Below are 20267 nucleotides of genomic sequence, written 5' to 3' on the forward strand. Positions count from 1 at the left end.
TAAGGTGTTTTGTAGAACCACACAAAAATTTCATTGCAGCACTTTCCAAATAATTATTTCCTGTATGTAAACTGGATAGTCGAATTGAATGATCCATGATGAAATGAAGTGAAATGGATTAATTTTGTGTTTCTTTCATGTTCCATAGCTGATTTATTTTTAAATGCAGGAGGCCTTCTGTATTTGACTTTAGTACACTAAAGTTCCATATTGTTTAATGCAAACAGAATATTTAAGAAAAACATTTGCATTACAACCGTCAAGCCCGCACCTTAATTACAATATTAATATACTTCTAGAGTTGCGCCACATATTTTCCTGATTTCATAATAAGGTTCATATTTTGCAGCAGGCAGTGAGTGCCGTTAGGTAGCTACAAAATACGATTTGGATTTTGATTAACAAAGGCTGCCATCTACCGGCTACATTGGGAAATTGTCAAATTGAAAGCTTGAATTGCAATGTTTCCGTTTTTTTGCCCAGGCCCTGAATGTTACACAATGTCACATGTTGGCCAGCGGATGGCGTAAAGAAGCTGTCACTTCATCTCCTGTCAGGTCCATATGTGTGACCCTTACGTTACTTTCAACATCATAGCCACTTTGTGGAGGAGTCACATAAAAGAGCGCACACCATGGGGATTGGTGGTCACAAGGGAAGATTCTAACGACTTTTGGGCCTATTCTTAGTTTTTTTTTAACCCTTTTTTTTTCTCCCATAAGTACTTCTAGGTTAGGTTGATTTCAGTTCAATACTTTCTGGCACACCTCATCGTCCGTTTGGTCGTGTGCGTAAGAAAAGTTGTTGGCAGCTCAGGCGCGTTAACAACTGCTGGAGGGAAACGAGCCAGAATGAATCATGAAGAGACGGTTTCTCTACATAAGCCACGCTATGGAAGTAAGTGGGTCTTTTTATTCAAATTACTTATTTTTTTTTAACTTTGGTGAGGGATCGACGTCGACTAGATGTTTGATGAGCAGCAGGTGGTTGAGCAGCATCAGACTTCTGCACCCAGGAGGTGTGTCTTTGCAATAAAATCAATCAAATATCGCGTATAAAACAATCTAGAAAATTTCAAGTGAGACGAATGAATCTGTTACTTAATGCATACTCCGGATATGCTGTCTAAACCGCAAAGGTTACACGTGCTGCGGCTACTGCATTAAATTTGGATTTCCCCTTCAATGATTTCCCCTCCATGTATTTCATCAATATATTCACCATATCAGCCATTCCGCACAGAAGGTCGGTTCTCATAGTTTAAACATTAACTGCTCCACATTGCTGTGATGGTGATGTTTTCAAATTAAAATCAGCACATGACAACGCCTCGCCGTCGAGTCGGGTCTTACTGTCATTATCTTGCCGGGGTAAACATGAGGTCAAAGAGCAAATTTGAAGAGATAAGACCAATCAATCGTGTGATCATCTCAGTGGTGCTGCTTTGCATACATGCCAGAGGAGGTGTCCCTGCAGGGAAACAGCACAAATGTTAGTTTAACACAAGGCTAGCCCAAACCTCTCCAAAGGTTCATTCTAATTCGCATGTTGTACCTGGAAGTAAGAAAATGTGCCTCAAAACAAATTTAACAATCAACCCTTTTTATTGCATCTATCTCAAAAAGTCCCTTTTTTTTCCCCTGTGCTACTAGCGAGCGACACTACACTGAAAAACAGCATGAGTCAACACCATAGAGCCAATAACTGCAGTCCCATGATGATGTGCACACAAAGGCAGCAAACCTCATCCTGTGGGTTAAATATATAACACTTAGTACAAAAGTGCCGGAAGTATGCACATTAGTCATTATGTCTTGTGATTAGTAGCTTCACTTGGACCAGTCTTCCATGTATAAAAATAAATGCAATCAATCAACATTTGCACTTCTCAATTGGCCCCTGATGTGGAGAGTGGGATATCTGACAACACCTCTAAAAGTGGTACAATATGAAGTTCAGGCAACGTAGTCTCTCGGGAAACGTAAAGTCAATGAACTTCTGAAGCACAGGTGGCAGACTCAAATATGGTGCAAAAAGGTGTGGCAGACTCAAATATGGTGCAAAAAGGTGTGGCAGATAAAGCCTGTGTTAAACTCCAGTTGGATTACTGCGAAAGGGAAAACTTGCCGTTTGAATTTGGAATAGTCACCCCTCACTATATCGCAGTGCACATTCTTTGGCTCTTTCTCAACTGAATTTTGTTTAATTTCCTTTTTTGTCAACATGCTATTCTTAATATAAAACATTTGAAAAAAAAAAGAGACAAAATATGTTTGTGTAATGGATGGTTATTCCAAGGTCCCTTGAAGTGATTATACAGATTTGGTGTCTATGCATCAAAATGTAAAGGCATCCTTTTTAGTTTTTTTTTAATGCCATCAGCAAACATTTGACACCATGATGCCCCCACTAGCTTACCATTGTCATAGGCACCCAACTCAAAGCGGTGTGTCATATCTTTCTATTGTTCATATCTATGGTAGCAGCGATGAACAAGAGTAGAAATACGATGACCATAGAACTGGAAATGAAACTTCTGTGACATGGGGAATGGTTTCCCTGGTTTGCACAACTTCTTATCGGGATATAACAAGACATTAATGGGAAGACAAAGATTGTTAACATGAAAGGTGTTGCTGTCTGTAGCATGATGTAGTAGAACTCCCAAGTTCAGAGAATACTTTTTTTGTTTTTACTGTAAACATGAAATTAATCCATGTTTATTTGACTCCTCTTGAGTTTAGGCTAATCAGTCAACTGGTTTAACCACTTTTCTTGCAGCAGGCTGTGAGTGGTGAGCACACAACCCTTGTATGACGATACGTCCCATGTGAAATTACGTGTCCTTTGCACTGACCTGCCAAAACAGTCAAAGCAGATCCAATCACGGTGATGTAATGTTCTCGATCGTTCATGTGAAAATTCTGAATATAGTCAGAGTCCAAGAATTTGGGTATTGGTCAAGCTATAGGAATAGGTCTTCACTCCGCCAGAAATAATGAAGTGATTGGATTAGGCTGATGTAAGACACATTCATGAAGATGCGGGTAAAGGTCAAGTCCCAGCAGAAGTCACTTGGCTCGATTTACACTTTGGTGCTTCAAGTAGCGGATTTTAAACTACCTCTTACCTAACCATAACCATGATCAGTTGAATGTTTTATTTGATGAGCTACATTTGTGGATCAGTATAATATTAGTCAGATTTGTTTTTTAAAAACAGCTTTGCAATTAATTTTTGCAGCCATTCAGGATGATGAGAGACTGTCAGCGGAGGAGATGGATGAGAGGAGGCGGCAGAACATCGCCTACGAGTACCTGTGTCATCTGGAGGAGGCCAAACGGTAAAATAACAAAAGCGCATCCCCAGATGAGCCCCAAGCCTTTCTTGGAGCCATCAGCCAAAAAGCGTTCTCTATCGAAAGAATACTTAGAATTGAATTAGTTATGGTAATGAAGTTTGTAGAAGAACAACAGCATGAGCTGAGAAAAGCTGCGAGTGCTTAATTGATGATGCTTGCGTGAAGCTGTCGGGAGAGGTAAAGACCAAATTAGCACGCACAGGAGACGATTACACGCTATTGCAGATTAATTCTGCTGACTTCGTGGAAACAATCCGTCTGACTTAATCTCTAACCTCTCAACGATCCATGAGAAAAAACAAATCCAGCACTTCACATTTGCAACGTGTTTACAATTGTATCAGGATGTTTTCAGATGTGAAAATGAAAGAGAACATTGGTTGTGACACGTGCTGAGAAAAACCACTTCCTTTCAACTCTCTCTCAATAACTTTCCATTCTTGACATTTGTCGTTGTACGGCGCATCAATTATTCATTTGTCTCAGCAGTCGAACATGCTCTTGGACTTTGCCTTTATTATTTGCTTTGTCATCAGACGGTCAATTTACGCAGGCTAGACGAAGCAGTGAGCACAGATCTCATTTACCTAGATTGTGGAAGTCTTGCTTCGCTGTCCCGAGAGGTCTTAACCCAAACAGCTGCTTCCTTCCAACTCAACAGTTTCATACTTCCTCTACTATACTCTTGTCATTTGGTCTTCTATTCTGGAAAAAGTATCAAATTGGATTAGGATTAGGGTTTCTAATGAAGCAGGGAGAGCAAGGGATTAGGGCTTTACGCTCGGGGTCAGCCGTCGATGTTCTCTGAACAAGGATTGAATCCACTTATCTCCGGTCTAGTGTACAGTATCACTGAAAATACCATTTACTGAACTAAATTAAACTGTGCTTTTTTTTTTTGGTGGATATCAGTTAATGGTATTTCGGGTTTTTTTTGGGGGGGTTTTTTTTTGGTAACCACTCACTTGCACATGAGCTTCTTCAGGTAGACTTTGAACTTTTACCAAAGAGAAAAATGCTGATTGTTTACATTTGTGAAAGTTTGTTTTGTGTCAAAACAGATCCTCTCATGGATTATCTTCTACATCTCATAACACAATCGACTAGCCCATGGCAAAAGTGTGAAAAGCATGTTTTCAGTGCAGCGTCATAAATTGTGGTTTAGAAGTTGAGAGGAAAAGTCTTCTGGCAAAAAAGGTTGGTTTCTCCTGGTTGGCCACAGATTGGACAATGACAGGAAAATCTTGTCAGATAGCTGTAAACTTACATCGAGTCCGTCCTCCTCGGTAGAAATGCTCCTCTATATTGTTCTAAATACAGGAAGTGATGTCTCACAAGCAGGATGTTCCTTTTTGACTGTTTTCCCGCCAAACAATTTGCCCCCAGACATCACAAGTGTCTCATTTTTTATGATTCCACATATTTGTGTCTGCATAAAAAACATTGTCTCTGATAGAATGGAGATGACTGACTCATTATTATTTATTCTGTTGTTGTGATGGGGCAAGAAAATGCTCACAACTCAACTTTTCTAGCAGCAGAGAAACATTAGGGTAGGGGTGGCCCTCTAACTTTAAATATGGCCTCACTCCAAGCCTGCCTGATAATGTGTAACAGATTCTCGAACCAACATAATTCACAACCTGACAAATCATTTACCAAATTCTTTAGAAGAAAATAGTCCCCAGCGCCAGGCAAAAGCTGCTGTTCACATCTCGGGTGAAACACAGTTCACAAATCTCGTACTTCAATATTTCTCCTCGGGTGGGGACCACGGTTGGAAACATGGGGATGATCCCAAGAAATGACGCAACCTTTCAGTTCAGCAATAATTCTTGCCTCCATATTGGATAAATTATCGCCACAGCAACACTGAACTGAATGTTTTCTCATTTTGGATTTTAAGCACGTGTAAGTTATCAGAATGTTTGTAAACACTTGATTTTTATCACAGTTTGGCGGAATGAATGAACATTTAGACCACTGTAGAGAAGGATCTTTCTATTTGCTATTTGTTGTTAGATGGATGGAAGCCTGCCTGGAAGAAGAGCTGCCCACTACCACAGAACTGGAGGAGGGCCTGAGGAATGGTGTCTACCTCGGCAAACTTGCCAACTTCTTTGCCCCCAAAATGGTGACCGTAAAAAGAATCTATGACAGAGATCAATCTAGGTACAAGGTAGGTCTGATTTTGATGTTGGCCCTGGAATTTCATTTCAGCCAATTTAGAAGGTCATGTTCCATTCTATGAGATCCATCTTTTTTTTCCCCCCCTCAGAGTAAAGGACTGCACTTCAGGCACACTGACAACACAGTCCAGTGGCTCAGGGCCATGGAGTCAGTAGGTCTACCCAAGGTAAGGAGTGTGCAAAGCTCAACAGTTGCTTTCTTGTCTCACAATCATGGTTCAGCCTGACGTAAGCTGTCACAAGCTTTCTGGAAAGACATGTTTGTTATGACTAGTTGAGTGTTTTGTAGTTGAATAAAATGGTGATGAGGTGACTAGCGGGTAATTGTCATGACAGAATGGAAAAGTCCCTGATCTGTGCAACGGCTTGTGATGTTGGATCACTCATATTTTAAGAGAATGAGATCCTAATAATTGTTTACTTTGATAATTAGTGGCTCAAAGACAAATAATAAACAAACAGGATGGGAAAAGTCCCTGATGAGTAGCAACGTGATGTTAGGTCACTCATATTTTAAGAGAATGAGATCCTAATAATTATTGACTTTGGTAATTAGTGCCTCAAAGCCAAATAATAAAAAAAAGTGTTTGGTTGCGGCAGAATAGTGAAACAAATTTTAAAATAACAATAATGCACGTATTTCTTATTTTGTCCAGATATTCTACCCAGAAACGACAGATGTGTACGATCGCAAAAACATGCCCAAGGTGGTATACTGCATACATGCACTAAGGTAAGAATTCCTTATGTACAGTTGTTGTATCTTAACTACTTTATTAGATTCTCAATCTACGGCAGTACTTCATCCATAACACCTCATATGCCCGCCAATAGCCCTACTTCGTCACAACTGATATATTGATAATCTCTAGATTTGTGACTTGAATGAACAAATTGTCAATTTTATCCGCCTGACCGACCGTCTGGTCAACAAGAGCGATTTAGGGAGAGATTACGTGAGCTGCTTGGATTGTTTCTCTGTTGTTGTGTTTGTGTCAGGTCCTTTGAGAGTTGGTTTCCTTCCCAACTCCGGCACACATGACTTCTTCCTTCCTGCGACTCCAGCAGGAGACCCACGCGGCTGCCCCTGTGCGCAAATGTACGCACATGGAGTCAAAGCAGCAGATGTTGTTGTAGGCACATAGTATGGTGGAAAAAAATGTCAAACAACAGTAATATAATATGAATGGAAAAGATTTATAATCGGACAAATGTTGCTTGTAAAAAGACAAATGCATGGAGTCATCTTTTGAGCCAAGCAATTGATCAGCTCATGACGTTAAAATCTCCCCAGTCAGTGTTATTATTGTTGGTCAGCTGTATCTGTGTTTGTCTCCCAGAATGAATGAAACCGTGGTCCATGTGTCAGGGAAAGAGGCCATTTCATGTTTGCACACACTCAGTGACCAACTAATCTGCCTCTGCAGCTATTTTTTTGAGTTGCCCTATCTTTACTATCTATAATTCATTATGACTTATCAGATACCTGCAGACTAATGAAAGTTTGATGAAGTCTCCAAGCAACTTACCTGTTGAATTAATTGACCGGTAGACAAGACAACCGGCTCATGTGACTGGTGTCAATTCTGTTTTGAATCCTGAGCCAACACTACCTCCCTGTGGTGTTGATGTGTTATTGGTGGGAATTGCAAAAAGAAAAAAGAAAAGCCAGGCTTAATCTCTATTATTCAAGAAAATTCGGGCAAATCTTGCAGTTGTTGTTTATAGCCGCAGATTGTCAGGCTTTGAGTGCTTGCTCAAGTTTTATTGCTAATCTTAGGCACACTGTTGTTTTTTTCAGCTTGTACTTGTACAAACTAGGCATTGCACCCCAGATCCAGGACCTATTAGGGAAGGTGGCCTTTACAGGTAACAACATTAAAAAAAAGACTTTATCTATTGCTTGTTTTTAACGCCAGTCATAGTCTTGCTGTTGTGCTATATTTTGTGTGCTGTGTGTGTGTGTGTCTCAGAGGAAGAGATCAGTAACATGAGGAGTGAACTGGACAAGTATGGTATTCAAATGCCAGCTTTTAGTAAAATTGGAGGAATCCTGGCCAATGAGCTCTCAGTGGATGAAGCAGCACGTAAGTCATTTAACCTCTTATCTACATTTCGAAAGGTGGACATTTTTTTTCACGTTTTTTTTTTTTTTTTTAATCACTGCAGCATTGAATATTGTTGTGTTGCTCTTGCCCTTAGTGCACGCGGCTGTATTTGCAATCAATGAGGCAATAGACAGGGGGCAGGCATCTGTGACCATGTCAGCCCTGACAAATCCAAACGCTGTGCTGAGGAACACCCAGGAAGCCATGGCACAAGACTACCAGGACACGTTGAGCCAGGCCAAGACCAGTAAACAAGATCGGTCCTCGGCGAGTGTAAGTGTAATTATATAAAATTACTCCATCCCCCTGATTGATGGACACGCATCTAGCTGTTAAAATGAAACGTTTGTTGAAAGTATCAGTGGTGTTATTTGCTTTGGATTGCTCTGTTTGACAGTTTAGGCATCGCTCTTTTAAAGTTGTTGCCTAAGCAGATGGTTCCAATTGCAGTGTCTAATGGACTCAACTGAAAACGCTTGCCCGCAATGACTCTTGCCAAGCCTTGCCAGAACATTCCAGCTGCTGCAGTGTCAGCTGTACTTCACCAAACATTAACACTTGCACTGCAAGGCAACTTATCGCCAATTTGCTTTTATTTCCCCAGATACCGCAAATATCACTTTTTCTTTAAACAAACATACCACCCTAAGCTTTATGAAGAATATAACTTTTCTATTTTTCCTAGTACTCCACATTACGCACTCAGGAACGAGATGTTTATGAAGAGCTGCTCACACAGCAGGAGATCCAGAGCTGCATAGACTTTGTCAACAGTAAGGACTAATCTTCCTCTATCACCATCAACGTTGCTGGGCGGTAGAATGACCCGCTTCTGTTGTTTTTTTTCTGTTTGCAGTCCAAGCAGCAGTAAGGCAGGTGAATCATGCGGTGCGCACCCAGGATGAAGCTTCTCTTTTGGCTGCACTCAGCCTTCAAGCGCTGTCCCTGCGTGGTGTGCAGAATGTGAACCATGGCTGGTACCTGGAGCATTTTACCACCTATTGTCTGCACAAATCCAAGGTACCCTAATGTTGACTTTTTATGGCCTTTCCCACCCAGTATGCAACCTTGTATCGTATATAATTTCTCCTTGTGGGAGAATGCAATTTTCAGATCATAAAAATTGCAATTTGGAGGAGGGGGATAGAAAAACAAAAATTGCCGGAACCATGACATTAGATCAACCACCTGTAGACGTTTCATTTTATTGTTAAAAAAAAAAAACCAAGACAATTGTATAAACAAACATTGTCATGAAAATCTCATGAGCATAATATACAAGACGGCCAAAGAAAACAAATACTCGTGTGCTCAGTTTCGTAATAAAAACTATTTACATTTCCTCAAATAATGCAGTTGTTTATCATTTCTAACACGAGAAGAGGGCCTTGAAAAAAATAACGTCCACTACTACACAGAAAAGCTGTTCTGTTATAAAAGCGATACAAACAGATCCTCCATTTTCCCAAAGTTGCAGCTATACCTCCTGTCATGTTGCAGTAATTTTCATATTAATATCAACTTCAGGATGAAGACAAAGGAGTTCTGGTGGATAAGAATGAGATTCAAAAAGTTGTCACCTCTTGCAATGACTTTGCAGAGGCTGAAAGACGAAGTAAGCACAATTACATGCTCCTAATTTTGACCTCTTTCTGAAGTATGTTCAATTCATCTCATTGTTTTTCTGAGCAGAACTTGAGGCAGTTTCAGCCATCAACACTGCCATCCGTCTTGGCGACGCAGCGGCGACAGCCGAGGAGCTCATGAACCCCGAGGCTCAACTGTCTATTGTCTACTCAACAGCTGCCACTCTCTATCAGAATGAGCTTTTTAGTTTGCAACTCCAAAGTGGGAAGGTACAACCTGGCATCATTCTTACTTTTATGAAGATCCACTGGCACGGTATTATGTTTGTCTATATGGGATATGCAGTGATGTCATGAGTCCAAAATTTGTCGCATTCAGTCTGGCCTGAGTCATGAGGAATTGAGCGTGGCTGTGGAAATGCTGTCTGCTGTAGCTGTGCTCAATGAGGTTCTGGACACCAAAGATTCACAGGCTGTCATCGAGCAGCTAACTGACTCACCTCTGGGTTTCACAAACATGGACCAAGACAACCTAATTAGGTATGTCAACTGTTGGGACTTTTGGGAGTTAGAATAATGAAAAGTAACAGTAAATGGCCGCCATTTAATAAATGGCACTGTAGCAGATCATCTTAAGTTCTTGGTAGGCTCCTTTTAGTTTGATGAAATTGTGTTAAAATAGTATCTTTGGTCAGGTATGCTGACACCCTAACCGAGCAACGAGTGGAGTCTCTTGCGACTGGCCAAGAGTTCCTCACTTGGAATGATGTTCAAAAATGCATTGACGCTGTCAACGTTCAGGTCGCTGAAGAGCACGAACGTAAGAATGTCACACAAGTTTCTGACTGTTGCACTAATTTGTATGTTGCAGTTAGTAGTGGCAAATATTGATGATTTCTATTTATTTATTCATAATTAAATCAACAAAAAAAATGGTATCCCTCTATACTTCTTCTAGGAATTATAGCAATAGCAGAGATCAATGAGGCATTGAACTCTGGTGATCATCAGCAGACACTTGCAGCCTTGCTCCTCCCTACTGCCAAGTTGACAGCGGTGAACCCCGTCACAGCCAAACACTACCACGATGTTCTACTCTGTACCAAACAATCCCTCTGCCAGGTACTATGCTTTTTAAATGTTTATGTATAAATATGTGCTGAGAACAACAGATTCATAGTTGTTTTTCAACCTCGTAAATGCACGAATGTCAGATCATAATTTGGAGCAGCTCTTATCATGGGCAAATCAAATATCTATGACATTTTTGGTTTTGTTCTCAAATGGATGTAGCGTTTCTAAAAAGGTTTTCTTAACTCCCAATTACACAATTCTATTCCATAAAATCCACAAGATATTTAATGTTTTCATCAATACCATTGTCACCCACAACAATTGTCTTTTAATAATGAAGAAAATCGAACCCAAATCAAGTAGTTTCATTACCACACCACAAAAGAAACGTCCCATCATTTAGTTTATCAATTGTGAAATATTTAAATCTGTGACGCATTACAAGAAGTATATTTAGGATATGTATTTTTTTTTTTAAACAGTGAGTATTATTTTTCATTTCTGATGTTGGAACGATTCATAATTTTTATTCGATTAAGTCACAAAATCAACAGGATTGCAACATTCCTGTCCCAGTGCTGCACCTACAGTAGATGTGACTTTTTACTGTGGTCGTGTACTACCCTGTTTATTTCCCAGTGTCGGATGTTTCCGAGATTGTGTTTCCCTGCTGTGTCCCAACAATGGTCTTCTAAAGCGATGCCATTCCTCTACACCCATTCACTCGCATATGCTAACAGCCAGCCTCTCTGGGATCCTGCGGATGGAAATGAATTGTATCTCTGGTGCAGCCGATTTAGAAATGAGCAAACACAGGAAGGGATCCAAACAACTGTGGAAGCAGCAGAGACACACAGCACATCTGTAGTATCCGTACAGTTTGTCATCCCCGCTGGAAAACAGACGTGCCAATAGCTTTGCCTGACAAGTAGCTCTGGTATAATCGCCGCCCCGAATAGGAACCACACGATGAAGCACGCCCAGACGGCTAGCGCCGTCTTGGCCAGCCTTCTGTACAGGAAGGGCTTAACCACAGCCAGGTAGCGCTTCAGACTGATGCACGCTATCGTCTGCGCTGCGCAGTAGACGTTGCCATAAAACAAGGCTGTCATCAGCCGGCAGGAGAATTCTCCAAAGACCCAGTTGTTTCCACTGAAGTGGTAGTGGACGCGCAATGCCAGGGAAAACAGAAGCAGCAGGTCTGACAAGGCCAGATTGAGATAAATGACAACTGTGGACAAGGACTTTGCTCGGAGTTTCAGTCTGAGGAAGGCCAGAATGTAGGCATTGGAGGGAATACCCACAATCATAGCCAAGATGTACGATAAAGGAAGGATCCAGGTGCTTAAGAGCCCCGTGGCGTAGGCTGTCGCCGCGTCGTCTGGGTCCACGTCCAGCCACGGGTCTCCGCTCTCATGAAGATCGGCTGACAGCTGCTTTGTCCAATTGTGTTGATATATCTTGCCCTTGAAAGATTTTGGAGACACTTCAGATTGTGTACTGTTTGCAGTCCGAGTTTTATTGCCTATATGGGGACAAGATTGATGTTTATTGAAATATGTAACTTAAATTTTTTATGAAACCAAACACATAGTTCTCAAGGGATAATAACAAAATGACCAGAAGCTCTAGTCTTAAACCATTTAGTTGATATAATTGCAGTTCAGGATTGACACAAAGAAATAAAATTTAACAGGGGAAATAGATGATGAAAGTCACTTACCATCAGCCTGAATAGTCTGCACAGTCATTAGACAAATGAGAAGTCCGGCTAAAATGTCTGCCATGTCTACCGAATACAGAGAAATTCAATATTGTTGGGTTTCAGATTTTTTTTTTCAGCACAAATAGCAGTTATCTGCCTATGAATTTTGTTTCGGGCATCGCAGCAGCGCAACAACTGCAGACGATGCGTACTCAAACTTTGCTAGCTCAAAGTACAAGGAAAACTTGCCTGTTTGTGCGCTCCTGCATGCGCGTTTCCTGTCTAGCCTTGAAAAAGAAATTCCCCGCTGCCTGCGTCAGTCACTGCCCACTGACTCACTGGAATGGGAGGATATAAAGAACGTGGTTTAGAATTTGCTGTGATATTCAAAAGTGTCATCAAATAGTTGTTAAGTGTGTATTTTGTAATACCAGATTTAGCAATTGAAGGTCATTGCTGAATATTGTGTTGCGACATATGGGTCATCCTCACTGTAAAAAAAAAAAAAGTTATGCAGTCATTCATTGTTCTGTTGGCTCCGCTACTAGTAGTCTTGCATGTAAAGTAATTATCTATTTTTATATTTTGTTGATAGTTAAATAAATTGGGATATAGTCCACTTGACAAGAAAAACAGTGTGGTAAATTTCAGCCACTGCAAATGGTTATTTTAGGACCCAACCTAATGACGATTTCCTTCCTGCCAGTGGTCAGGGATTGCCTTAACCCTCTCCAGAGTTGACTAAAATTAGCCTTCAAAGTTGGGCTGAAGATTCATTTGTTACAGTCTTGTTACAGAGATAGTGGAGATGGAGGGGCATTAAGTTGGCCTCATTATCATAATGGGGAAGTTTAGACTCGATGCAGTTGTATTGCCATCTTAAATTGATCTGTGTTGTTGTGGATGAAGAATAGAGTTAATTAAATGCTTGTACAATTCCTGTATATCAATTTAAATATCCATTAACAGTGGTTAATAATATACTTTAACTTTGATCATACCTGTCTGAAAATGTGGTAACTCATTTTGTTCAATTGCAGACCTCGGGAGATGAATCCGCTGTGCTGTGGCTGGACCAAATCCAAGAGGTCATACATGCAGCCAACCAAGATGCAGAAGAAGTTCTCATAAGTCAGTGCACATTTGATTTTTACTTTGGCTCTTGGCTATCCTATGGATGTTATGTTTTGCATTTATTTTATTTTTTTTAAGCCAGTTTTATACGCATGGATTTTCTAACTGGTTGATTTGATGAATAGTGAGCATCATTGTGACATTCTGTCCTTTTTCATCTTCCAACCCACAGAGTATCAAATCACCATTCTATAAATGTTTACTCCCACTGTTACTTGACTGATGCCATATTTGCTACTTCTTCCACTTCTTTAGCTCAGTCATCCTTTCTTTTGACAGTGGCTGAAGCAGTAGCTGACATAAACAAGATGGTGGCAGAGGGCGACTCCCAGAATACACTGCAGGCTCTGCAATCCCCAAATGCAGGACTGAGAGACGTGCTCGCAGAATGTGCTGACACGTACCAGGCCGAACTGGCGCAAACGCAACAAAAGATTGCACCTGAAGGTGGTTAGTTAGTTACACTCACCAATCTTTGGTTGAAGACTGCATTCGGGAGCGACTAAATTCTCCAAATTCTTTTAGGTGGCATCGATAGTGTGTGGGTAAAGCATTGCGTAAATGACAGATATGACTACTACTATAATCTGGAGACTGGACACGGTGCCTGGGAGAAGCCCGAAAACTTTGAACACAATAGTGGCCACCTCAGTAAAGAGGAAATTCAGGTACCCCGCCACCCTTCGGTACATCACATCTGATAATGATTGATTCAATATTGATGATCGTTTATCCCGTTTAGAGTGTCGTCATTTGTGCGACTGCAGAATATAACCGGGAACAATTGTGGTTGGCCAACGACTGCTTGGTAGCGCAGCTGCAGGCGAGGATGCGAGGTTTTCTGCTGAGGCAAAGGCATGCTCAGAGGATGGAGTACCTGCAGCAACAAGAACCGCACATCATCCGACTGCAGGTCTCCCCCCCTCCCCTCTGCAATTAATTTTTATTTATATTGATTTTTAGATAAAAATAATTTTGTTTTTTTTCCAGGCATGCTGGAGAGGTTACAAACAGAGGAAAATATACAGGAACAGAATAAAAGTGCTTCATAGAAATGTTAGCTCAATCGTCAAGGTGAGGTGTTGATTCCGGTTTGTCGTAAAAGTTAACGTTCCACTGTAATCCATTTTAAAACACTGACTTGTATTGTTTTTGATTCCTTCTAGATTCAGTCATTTGTTAAAATGTGGAAAGCCAAGCGTGAATACAATGAACGTTTGCAATACTTTAAAGATCACGTGAGTAACACTAACATGGTTTTGTTTTGATTACACAAGGCATTTACTGATATTTTTGCAAATAGGAGAAGGACGTTGTCACTATCCAGGCTTTTGTAAAGGCCAATAAAGCAAGAAATGACTATAGAACCCTGAGTAAGTGACATAACATATCTCACTCAATAGACATTTACGTTTTGGTTATCATTATGTATAATGATATTTCATTTATTTTTCTCTCACTCTTGTTTACAATCACACAGCCGGGGCCACAGACCCGCCTCTATCAGTCGTGCGCAACTTTGTCCACTTGCTGCAGCAGAGCACTTTGGATTTGCAGGAGGAACAGGAAGTGACGCGGCTCAAGGAGGAAGTGGTCACCAGGATTCGCTCAAATCAGCAGATGGAGCAAGATTTGAACCTGATGGACATCAAGATTGGATTGCTGGTGAAGAACAGAATCACGCTGCAGGTGGCAAAAGCTCTCTTCTATACGTATGTGCAGGTTTGGCCTATGTGTATTGTTCACCAACCGTGTCTCTGTTTCTACTGAAAGGATGTCGTGACTCATAATAAGACAATGAAGAACATGAAAAATCAAGCAAGTAATGATGACCTGGCCACAGCAGACAAACTGGGAATAAAAGGCCTAAGTAAAGGAAAACGGAAGAAACTCGAGGCCTATCAACATCTTTTTTACCTCCTTCAGGTAACTGGTTGACCTTTTCTTAATTGAGCATCGTCTCAATTCTCCAAACCCAACAACCATGTCCGACATCCCTGCTTTTTTTTTTTTTTCCCCCCCCGCAGACCAATCCATCCTACTTGGCTAAGCTCATCTTCCAAATGCCCCAAAACAAGTCTACAAAGTTTATGGACACTGTCATCTTCACCTTGTACAACTATGCCTCCAACCAGCGAGAAGAATATTTGCTGCTTAAACTCTTCAAAACTGCTCTAGAAGAAGAAATCGGGTATCAACTCAAGTGACAGTCGGGTCGTTGCCTTGAGAGATGCTTCTGGTCCACTCTGAATTTTTCTTGCTGTGTCGCAGATCGAAGGTTGACCAAATTCAGGACATTGTGACAGGGAATCCCACAGTCATCAAGATGGTGGTGAGCTTCAACAGAGGGGCACGGGGCCACAACTCTTTGCGGCAGCTTTTGGCTCCTGTGGTCAAAGACATCATTGATGACAAAAATCTCGGCATCAACACCAACCCCGTGGATGTTTACAAAGCTTGGGTCAACCAGCTGGAGACGGCCACTGGAGAAGCCAGGTAAGAAAATTCTAAATTGATCCCAGGATGGTTTTGATGGGATTAATCTGAAATATACTAGGTTTGCTCAAAATATGAAATATTCCATGGGCCTTCAGGAATTTGCCTCTTTCATACCGTTTTGGTTGAAAGCACTACCAACTTCTCTCATTGAAACCAAATTAGTTTCCCTGTTTAGCCAGATGTCCGTGAACAATCCAGATGGACATTCAAAACAACATGCAATAAAATGTTAACAGCTGGCTGTGTTGATGTTTTTGTGTCCCAGTAAATTGCCTTATGAAGTGACTCCGGAGCAGGCCATGTCACATGAGGAAGTGCGTAAAAGGCTGGAGGCTTCCAGTCTGGCACTTCGCTCTGCAACAGATAAAGTCCTCAACTCCATTGTTTCCTCTCTGGATAATATTCCGTAAGTTTGGACATGGGGAAATGGCCAATCTGTGCCCTCCGTGACAATTTTCACTTGCCAAAACAACCTTTGCAGTTACTACATTGTTGGATGAATGTTATCTGTTTGTTATTGTTGCCCACTTTAGTCTTTTGATACAGTAATAGGTGCATGTTACGGTATTGTCGATTTATATACGTTCTCATGTTCATATAAAAGAAGTTATACATATATTCAGAAAATACATTTTATTTCTTTTTTGCTTTCAGTACATTGACATGAAAAGTAAATTACGGTACTTAACACAGCGGCGCCATGGTCCAAGTGTACCACTAGATAGTGCTAATGTTTAAACAGCCTTGGTAGAACCTTGACAAGTTCATTGATACCCATTTGTAATATTTCTAACCTTGATGTCATTTTTCCATGTGGACAATTTTGAGTCCTCATCATCGCTTGTTGATTTGTGTGCAGTTATGGCATGCGATACGTCGCCAAGGTTCTGAAGAACTGCCTACACGAAAAGTTTCCAGATGCATCAGAAGATGAGCTGCTAAAGGTAGGTTATGCTCTTTATCCTGTGAAACGTTACTTTTGTGATGTCACAGACAAGCTTGTAATTAATGTCGCCTCTCTTTTCCATTGCAGGTAGTTGGCAACTTGCTTTACTACCGTTACATGAATCCTGCCATCGTAGCTCCCGATGGATTCGACATTATTGACCTGTCGGCGGGAGGGCAGCTTCATGTGGATCAGCGACGCAACCTGGGATCTGTGGCTAAGATGCTCCAGCATGCGGCTGCCAACAAGCTGTTTGAGGGCGAGAATGCACACATGACGCCTATGAACGACTTCATCTCGCAGACATACGAGAAGTTCCGGTGAGGATGCACAATTAGCTACTAATGCTGAACTCATCTGGGCAGATTGGCACCAAATTGCTTAGCACCAATTTTGCATCCACAACATGTATCCTCCTTATCTGTTCTTAAAATAAAAATAATTTCTGAATTCCGTTAAGGGTGTTTTTCCAGTCGGCCTGCGATGTCCCCGAACCCGAGGAGAAGTTCAACATTGATGAATACTCAGACATGGTGACCCTGAGCAAGCCTGTTATCTATATCTCAATAGAGGAGATAATCAATACGCACTCAGTAAGTCAAATTGAGGTTGACATTTTGTTGGCGTCGAGATCTAAAACTCATTTTCATATCTGTATCATCGCAGCTCCTCTTGGAACATCTGGACGCCATCTCACCAGACCTCAACGACCTGTTGCACGAGCTCCTGCAGGATTTGGGAGATGTCCCTGACGTTGAGACACTACTTGGTACCTCCCATGTTTATGCTACACATTTGGTTACTTTTACAAGATATCAGTGTCAATTATTTTCCATGTTCTTGTTCAAATGAGGCGAGGGAGCCGTTCATAGCAATGACACCAACCGGGATAGTGTCCTCAACCAGCTGGCCAAGACCGAGATCTCTCTCACTCTGACAAGCAAGTCTGAGTTACTTGAAGGAGATGACAAAGACTTGAAGACTCTTATGACAAAGTGAGTTTTTTTTTGCTCCTTTTGGGGAGAGGCTCACCCTTTTCTGTTCAAGTATGACAATTTGCTATTGCACAAAGAAAAGCATGTAGTAGAATGATGATGTCACGGAAGAACTTGAGAGCCATATAAGCACTCAAGCCAACATCTTGTAGAAAGCCTTCAAAGAAGACTGAAGGCTGTTAAAACTGAAAGCAGGGACCAAGCACATATTTCCTTCCATTTTTACTTCTTTGTAACTTTAATGGCCAAGTGTCCCAATACCTGTGTGCCTGAAACTGTGGCTCCAGATTAATCTTTTGATACTCCATGGAAAGAATGAAGCTACAATGTAGTGTTCTTCTATCTTTGACCCTTATGCCGCATATACAGAAGTTTGTTTTTATTTATTTATTTTCCCGCCCCGTCCTGTTATCGCCTCATGACCCAACTTTGTCTTTCCTGCACTTGAATCATTTCCTGTCCAAACAGGAAGAAGCTTGCCAGTGGCAGTTATCTTCCCTATGAACATGCATCCTTCTGTGTGTAACATGCTGAATTAGAAAGATGATTTCATCCCAACCTTGAGATGTATGCTTCCATATGTGGCATCCATATGTAGTGGTCCGTTTCAAGGGACTCGAACGTTGTATTTCATCTACGAATTTCAGTATCTTACAATACCATAAACCTTATAAAATGCAAATTAACATGTATAAAAAAAAGATACTTTTATTTGTTGGCTTCTTCAAGCATGTGCTTTCTTTTTTTGCACGTCTCTGCCTTTGTCTTTGTAGGACAAAGAAACTAATAGTAGATGTGATCCGAATTCAACCTGGAGAGACATTGTCTAAAATTTTAGAGACCCCAGCCACAGTGCCTCAGGTGACATTTTCGTACTTTGCTAAATGGCATTTTTGTGCTATTATTTTTGTTCAAATGTTTGAACTTTGTATCCACAGGAGTCAGAGCATGCCAAGATAGCTGTGTGGCGGGCGGTCCAGGACGCTCAGACCCCCGACGGTCTAAAGAGCAGCCCTGCCCTGCTGGAGGACAGCCAGCTCCCCCTTGAGCAGAAGAAGCGCAAGATCCTGCGGAATCTTCGTAACTTAGAGCAGGCCAACCTTGTCACTGACACAAACAAATATCAAGACATCATCAGTGACATTGCTAAGGTGTATAAGCATAGGCTGTAATCACTCGTGTGTTACTTGGCCTTTTAACTTGTCTACCTAATTGTGATTATCAGGATATTTGCTGCCAAAGACGTTACCGACAAAGAAGGAAGGCCGATCTCGGTAAGCTCCAGCAGACGCTGGTGGCGCTCAATTCGAAAACAACCTTCTACCAGGAGCAGATGAATTATTATGACACCTACATCAAGACATGCCTGGACAACCTGAACCGCAAGTGAGTGTGACGATCTGCATGCATGTCCTGCATGGTTGTGGTGGTTGCACTGCTCATGCTTCACTGTGGGATGTGGCTAGGAATTCACGCAGATCCATCAAAGTGGACAAAGACGAAAAGGGCAGCAAAAAAGGGAAGCCACAATCCTTGAAGTACACCGGCGCAAGGCTACATGAGAAAGGAGTCATTCTGGAGATCGAAGGGCTTCTGATCAACCAGTGAGTCCAGTCGTTTAATGATTTCCAATGCGCTGTGGGTAATTATCCAAATGATTTATTAATACAAATAATGCAACTATCAATGCCATTGATATAGAGACTACTAGATGGCAGATTAAAGTCATTCAATTCATTACCTGCATTTTTTTTTTTTAATCTGTTGTCTTTTGTGTGCCAGATTCAAAAATGTCACGTTTGAAATTTTACCAACTGAGGAAGTTGGGGATTTTGAGGTGAAAGCCAAGTTTATGGGTGTTGAGATGGAAAAAGTTCAGCTTCATTTCCAGGTAATTTATGTCATATTCCCACCACACACAATGACTTTTGTTGTTCTTTGCATATTGCGAGTAACAATCTGTATTTTAATGCCGTCCTTTCTGTTATGCGGTGTCATTCGGTGTTTTGCCTCTAGGACCTTCTGCAGCTACAATACGAAGGCGTGGCTGTTATGAAGATGTTCGACAAAGCTAAAGTCAACGTGAACTTGCTCATCTTCCTCCTAAATAAAAAGTTCTATGGAAAATGAATGAAAATAGGGAAGGTAGGAAATTGTGCCTTATGACAGCATTCAGTCGGTTCATCAAAATCAAGGTTGTCAGAAAATGTACATGTAATACAATTTTGTTTTTCTCTCCAAATAATTTAATGAAGCTGTTTATTTCTTGTTTGGGAGAGCAGGATTTAATGTATTTTAATTAGAAAGGTATTCTCATTTCCTTTGTTAGAGAAACACTATGTCCCTTGTATGTTGCTTAAACAGTTATATCAAAAGGTCACCCCTCTCTTGGCTTGTTGAAATGTTGAAGTTCACCAGTGCCTTTTTAATCAAATCATCCAAAGCATATTTTAATTAATAAAAGTTTTAAATGCTGCAACTAGTGTGTTTTCAATATGTAATTTTGTGATTTTGATGTTCAGTGAGAAATAAATTATTTTTCTTCCCACAATTCTACAATTGTATTGAATTTAAGATAACATTTATTTTAATATAAAATAAAATTTCAAATAATTCCTAAAAACAAAAGCCAACGTGAGATTGTTGTGTTCAATTCATTACTAGGGGATT

At 40.9% G+C, this 20267-nt stretch overlaps 2 protein-coding genes across 2 annotated transcripts; one reads left to right on the top strand and one right to left on the bottom strand.

Annotated features, from left to right (window-relative positions):
* Positions 1-537: 537 nt before the first annotated feature.
* Positions 538-20076, top strand: iqgap2 (IQ motif containing GTPase activating protein 2). Its single transcript, XM_085909020.1, has 38 exons — positions 538-897; positions 3244-3343; positions 5384-5540; positions 5640-5717; positions 6207-6283; positions 7352-7419; positions 7524-7637; positions 7753-7931; positions 8344-8431; positions 8515-8678; positions 9186-9273; positions 9351-9514; positions 9624-9784; positions 9940-10064; positions 10203-10366; positions 13064-13154; positions 13437-13604; positions 13683-13825; positions 13900-14070; positions 14148-14231; positions 14324-14395; positions 14461-14530; positions 14638-14846; positions 14931-15083; positions 15185-15348; positions 15429-15653; positions 15922-16062; positions 16516-16600; positions 16690-16922; positions 17063-17195; positions 17269-17371; positions 17456-17597; positions 18371-18458; positions 18536-18748; positions 18823-18983; positions 19064-19201; positions 19380-19488; positions 19614-20076. The coding sequence occupies exons 1-38, from the start codon at positions 852-854 to the stop codon at positions 19725-19727; spliced, it is 4983 nt and encodes a 1660-aa protein (XP_085765146.1). The 5' UTR covers positions 538-851; the 3' UTR covers positions 19728-20076.
* f2rl2 (coagulation factor II (thrombin) receptor-like 2) lies at positions 8849-12214 on the bottom strand. The gene is given in 3 exon segments (XM_085909025.1): positions 8849-11227; positions 11230-11843; positions 12042-12214. Coding segments are annotated over 3 exon segments (867 nt in total). The 5' UTR covers positions 12106-12214; the 3' UTR covers positions 8849-11038.
* Positions 20077-20267: the final 191 nt, after the last annotated feature.

Source organism: Syngnathus leptorhynchus, chromosome 4, assembly GCF_054491065.1.
Source record: "Syngnathus leptorhynchus isolate UIUO chromosome 4, UIUO_Slep, whole genome shotgun sequence".
In the NCBI taxonomy this organism is placed as follows: domain Eukaryota; kingdom Metazoa; phylum Chordata; class Actinopteri; order Syngnathiformes; family Syngnathidae; genus Syngnathus; species Syngnathus leptorhynchus.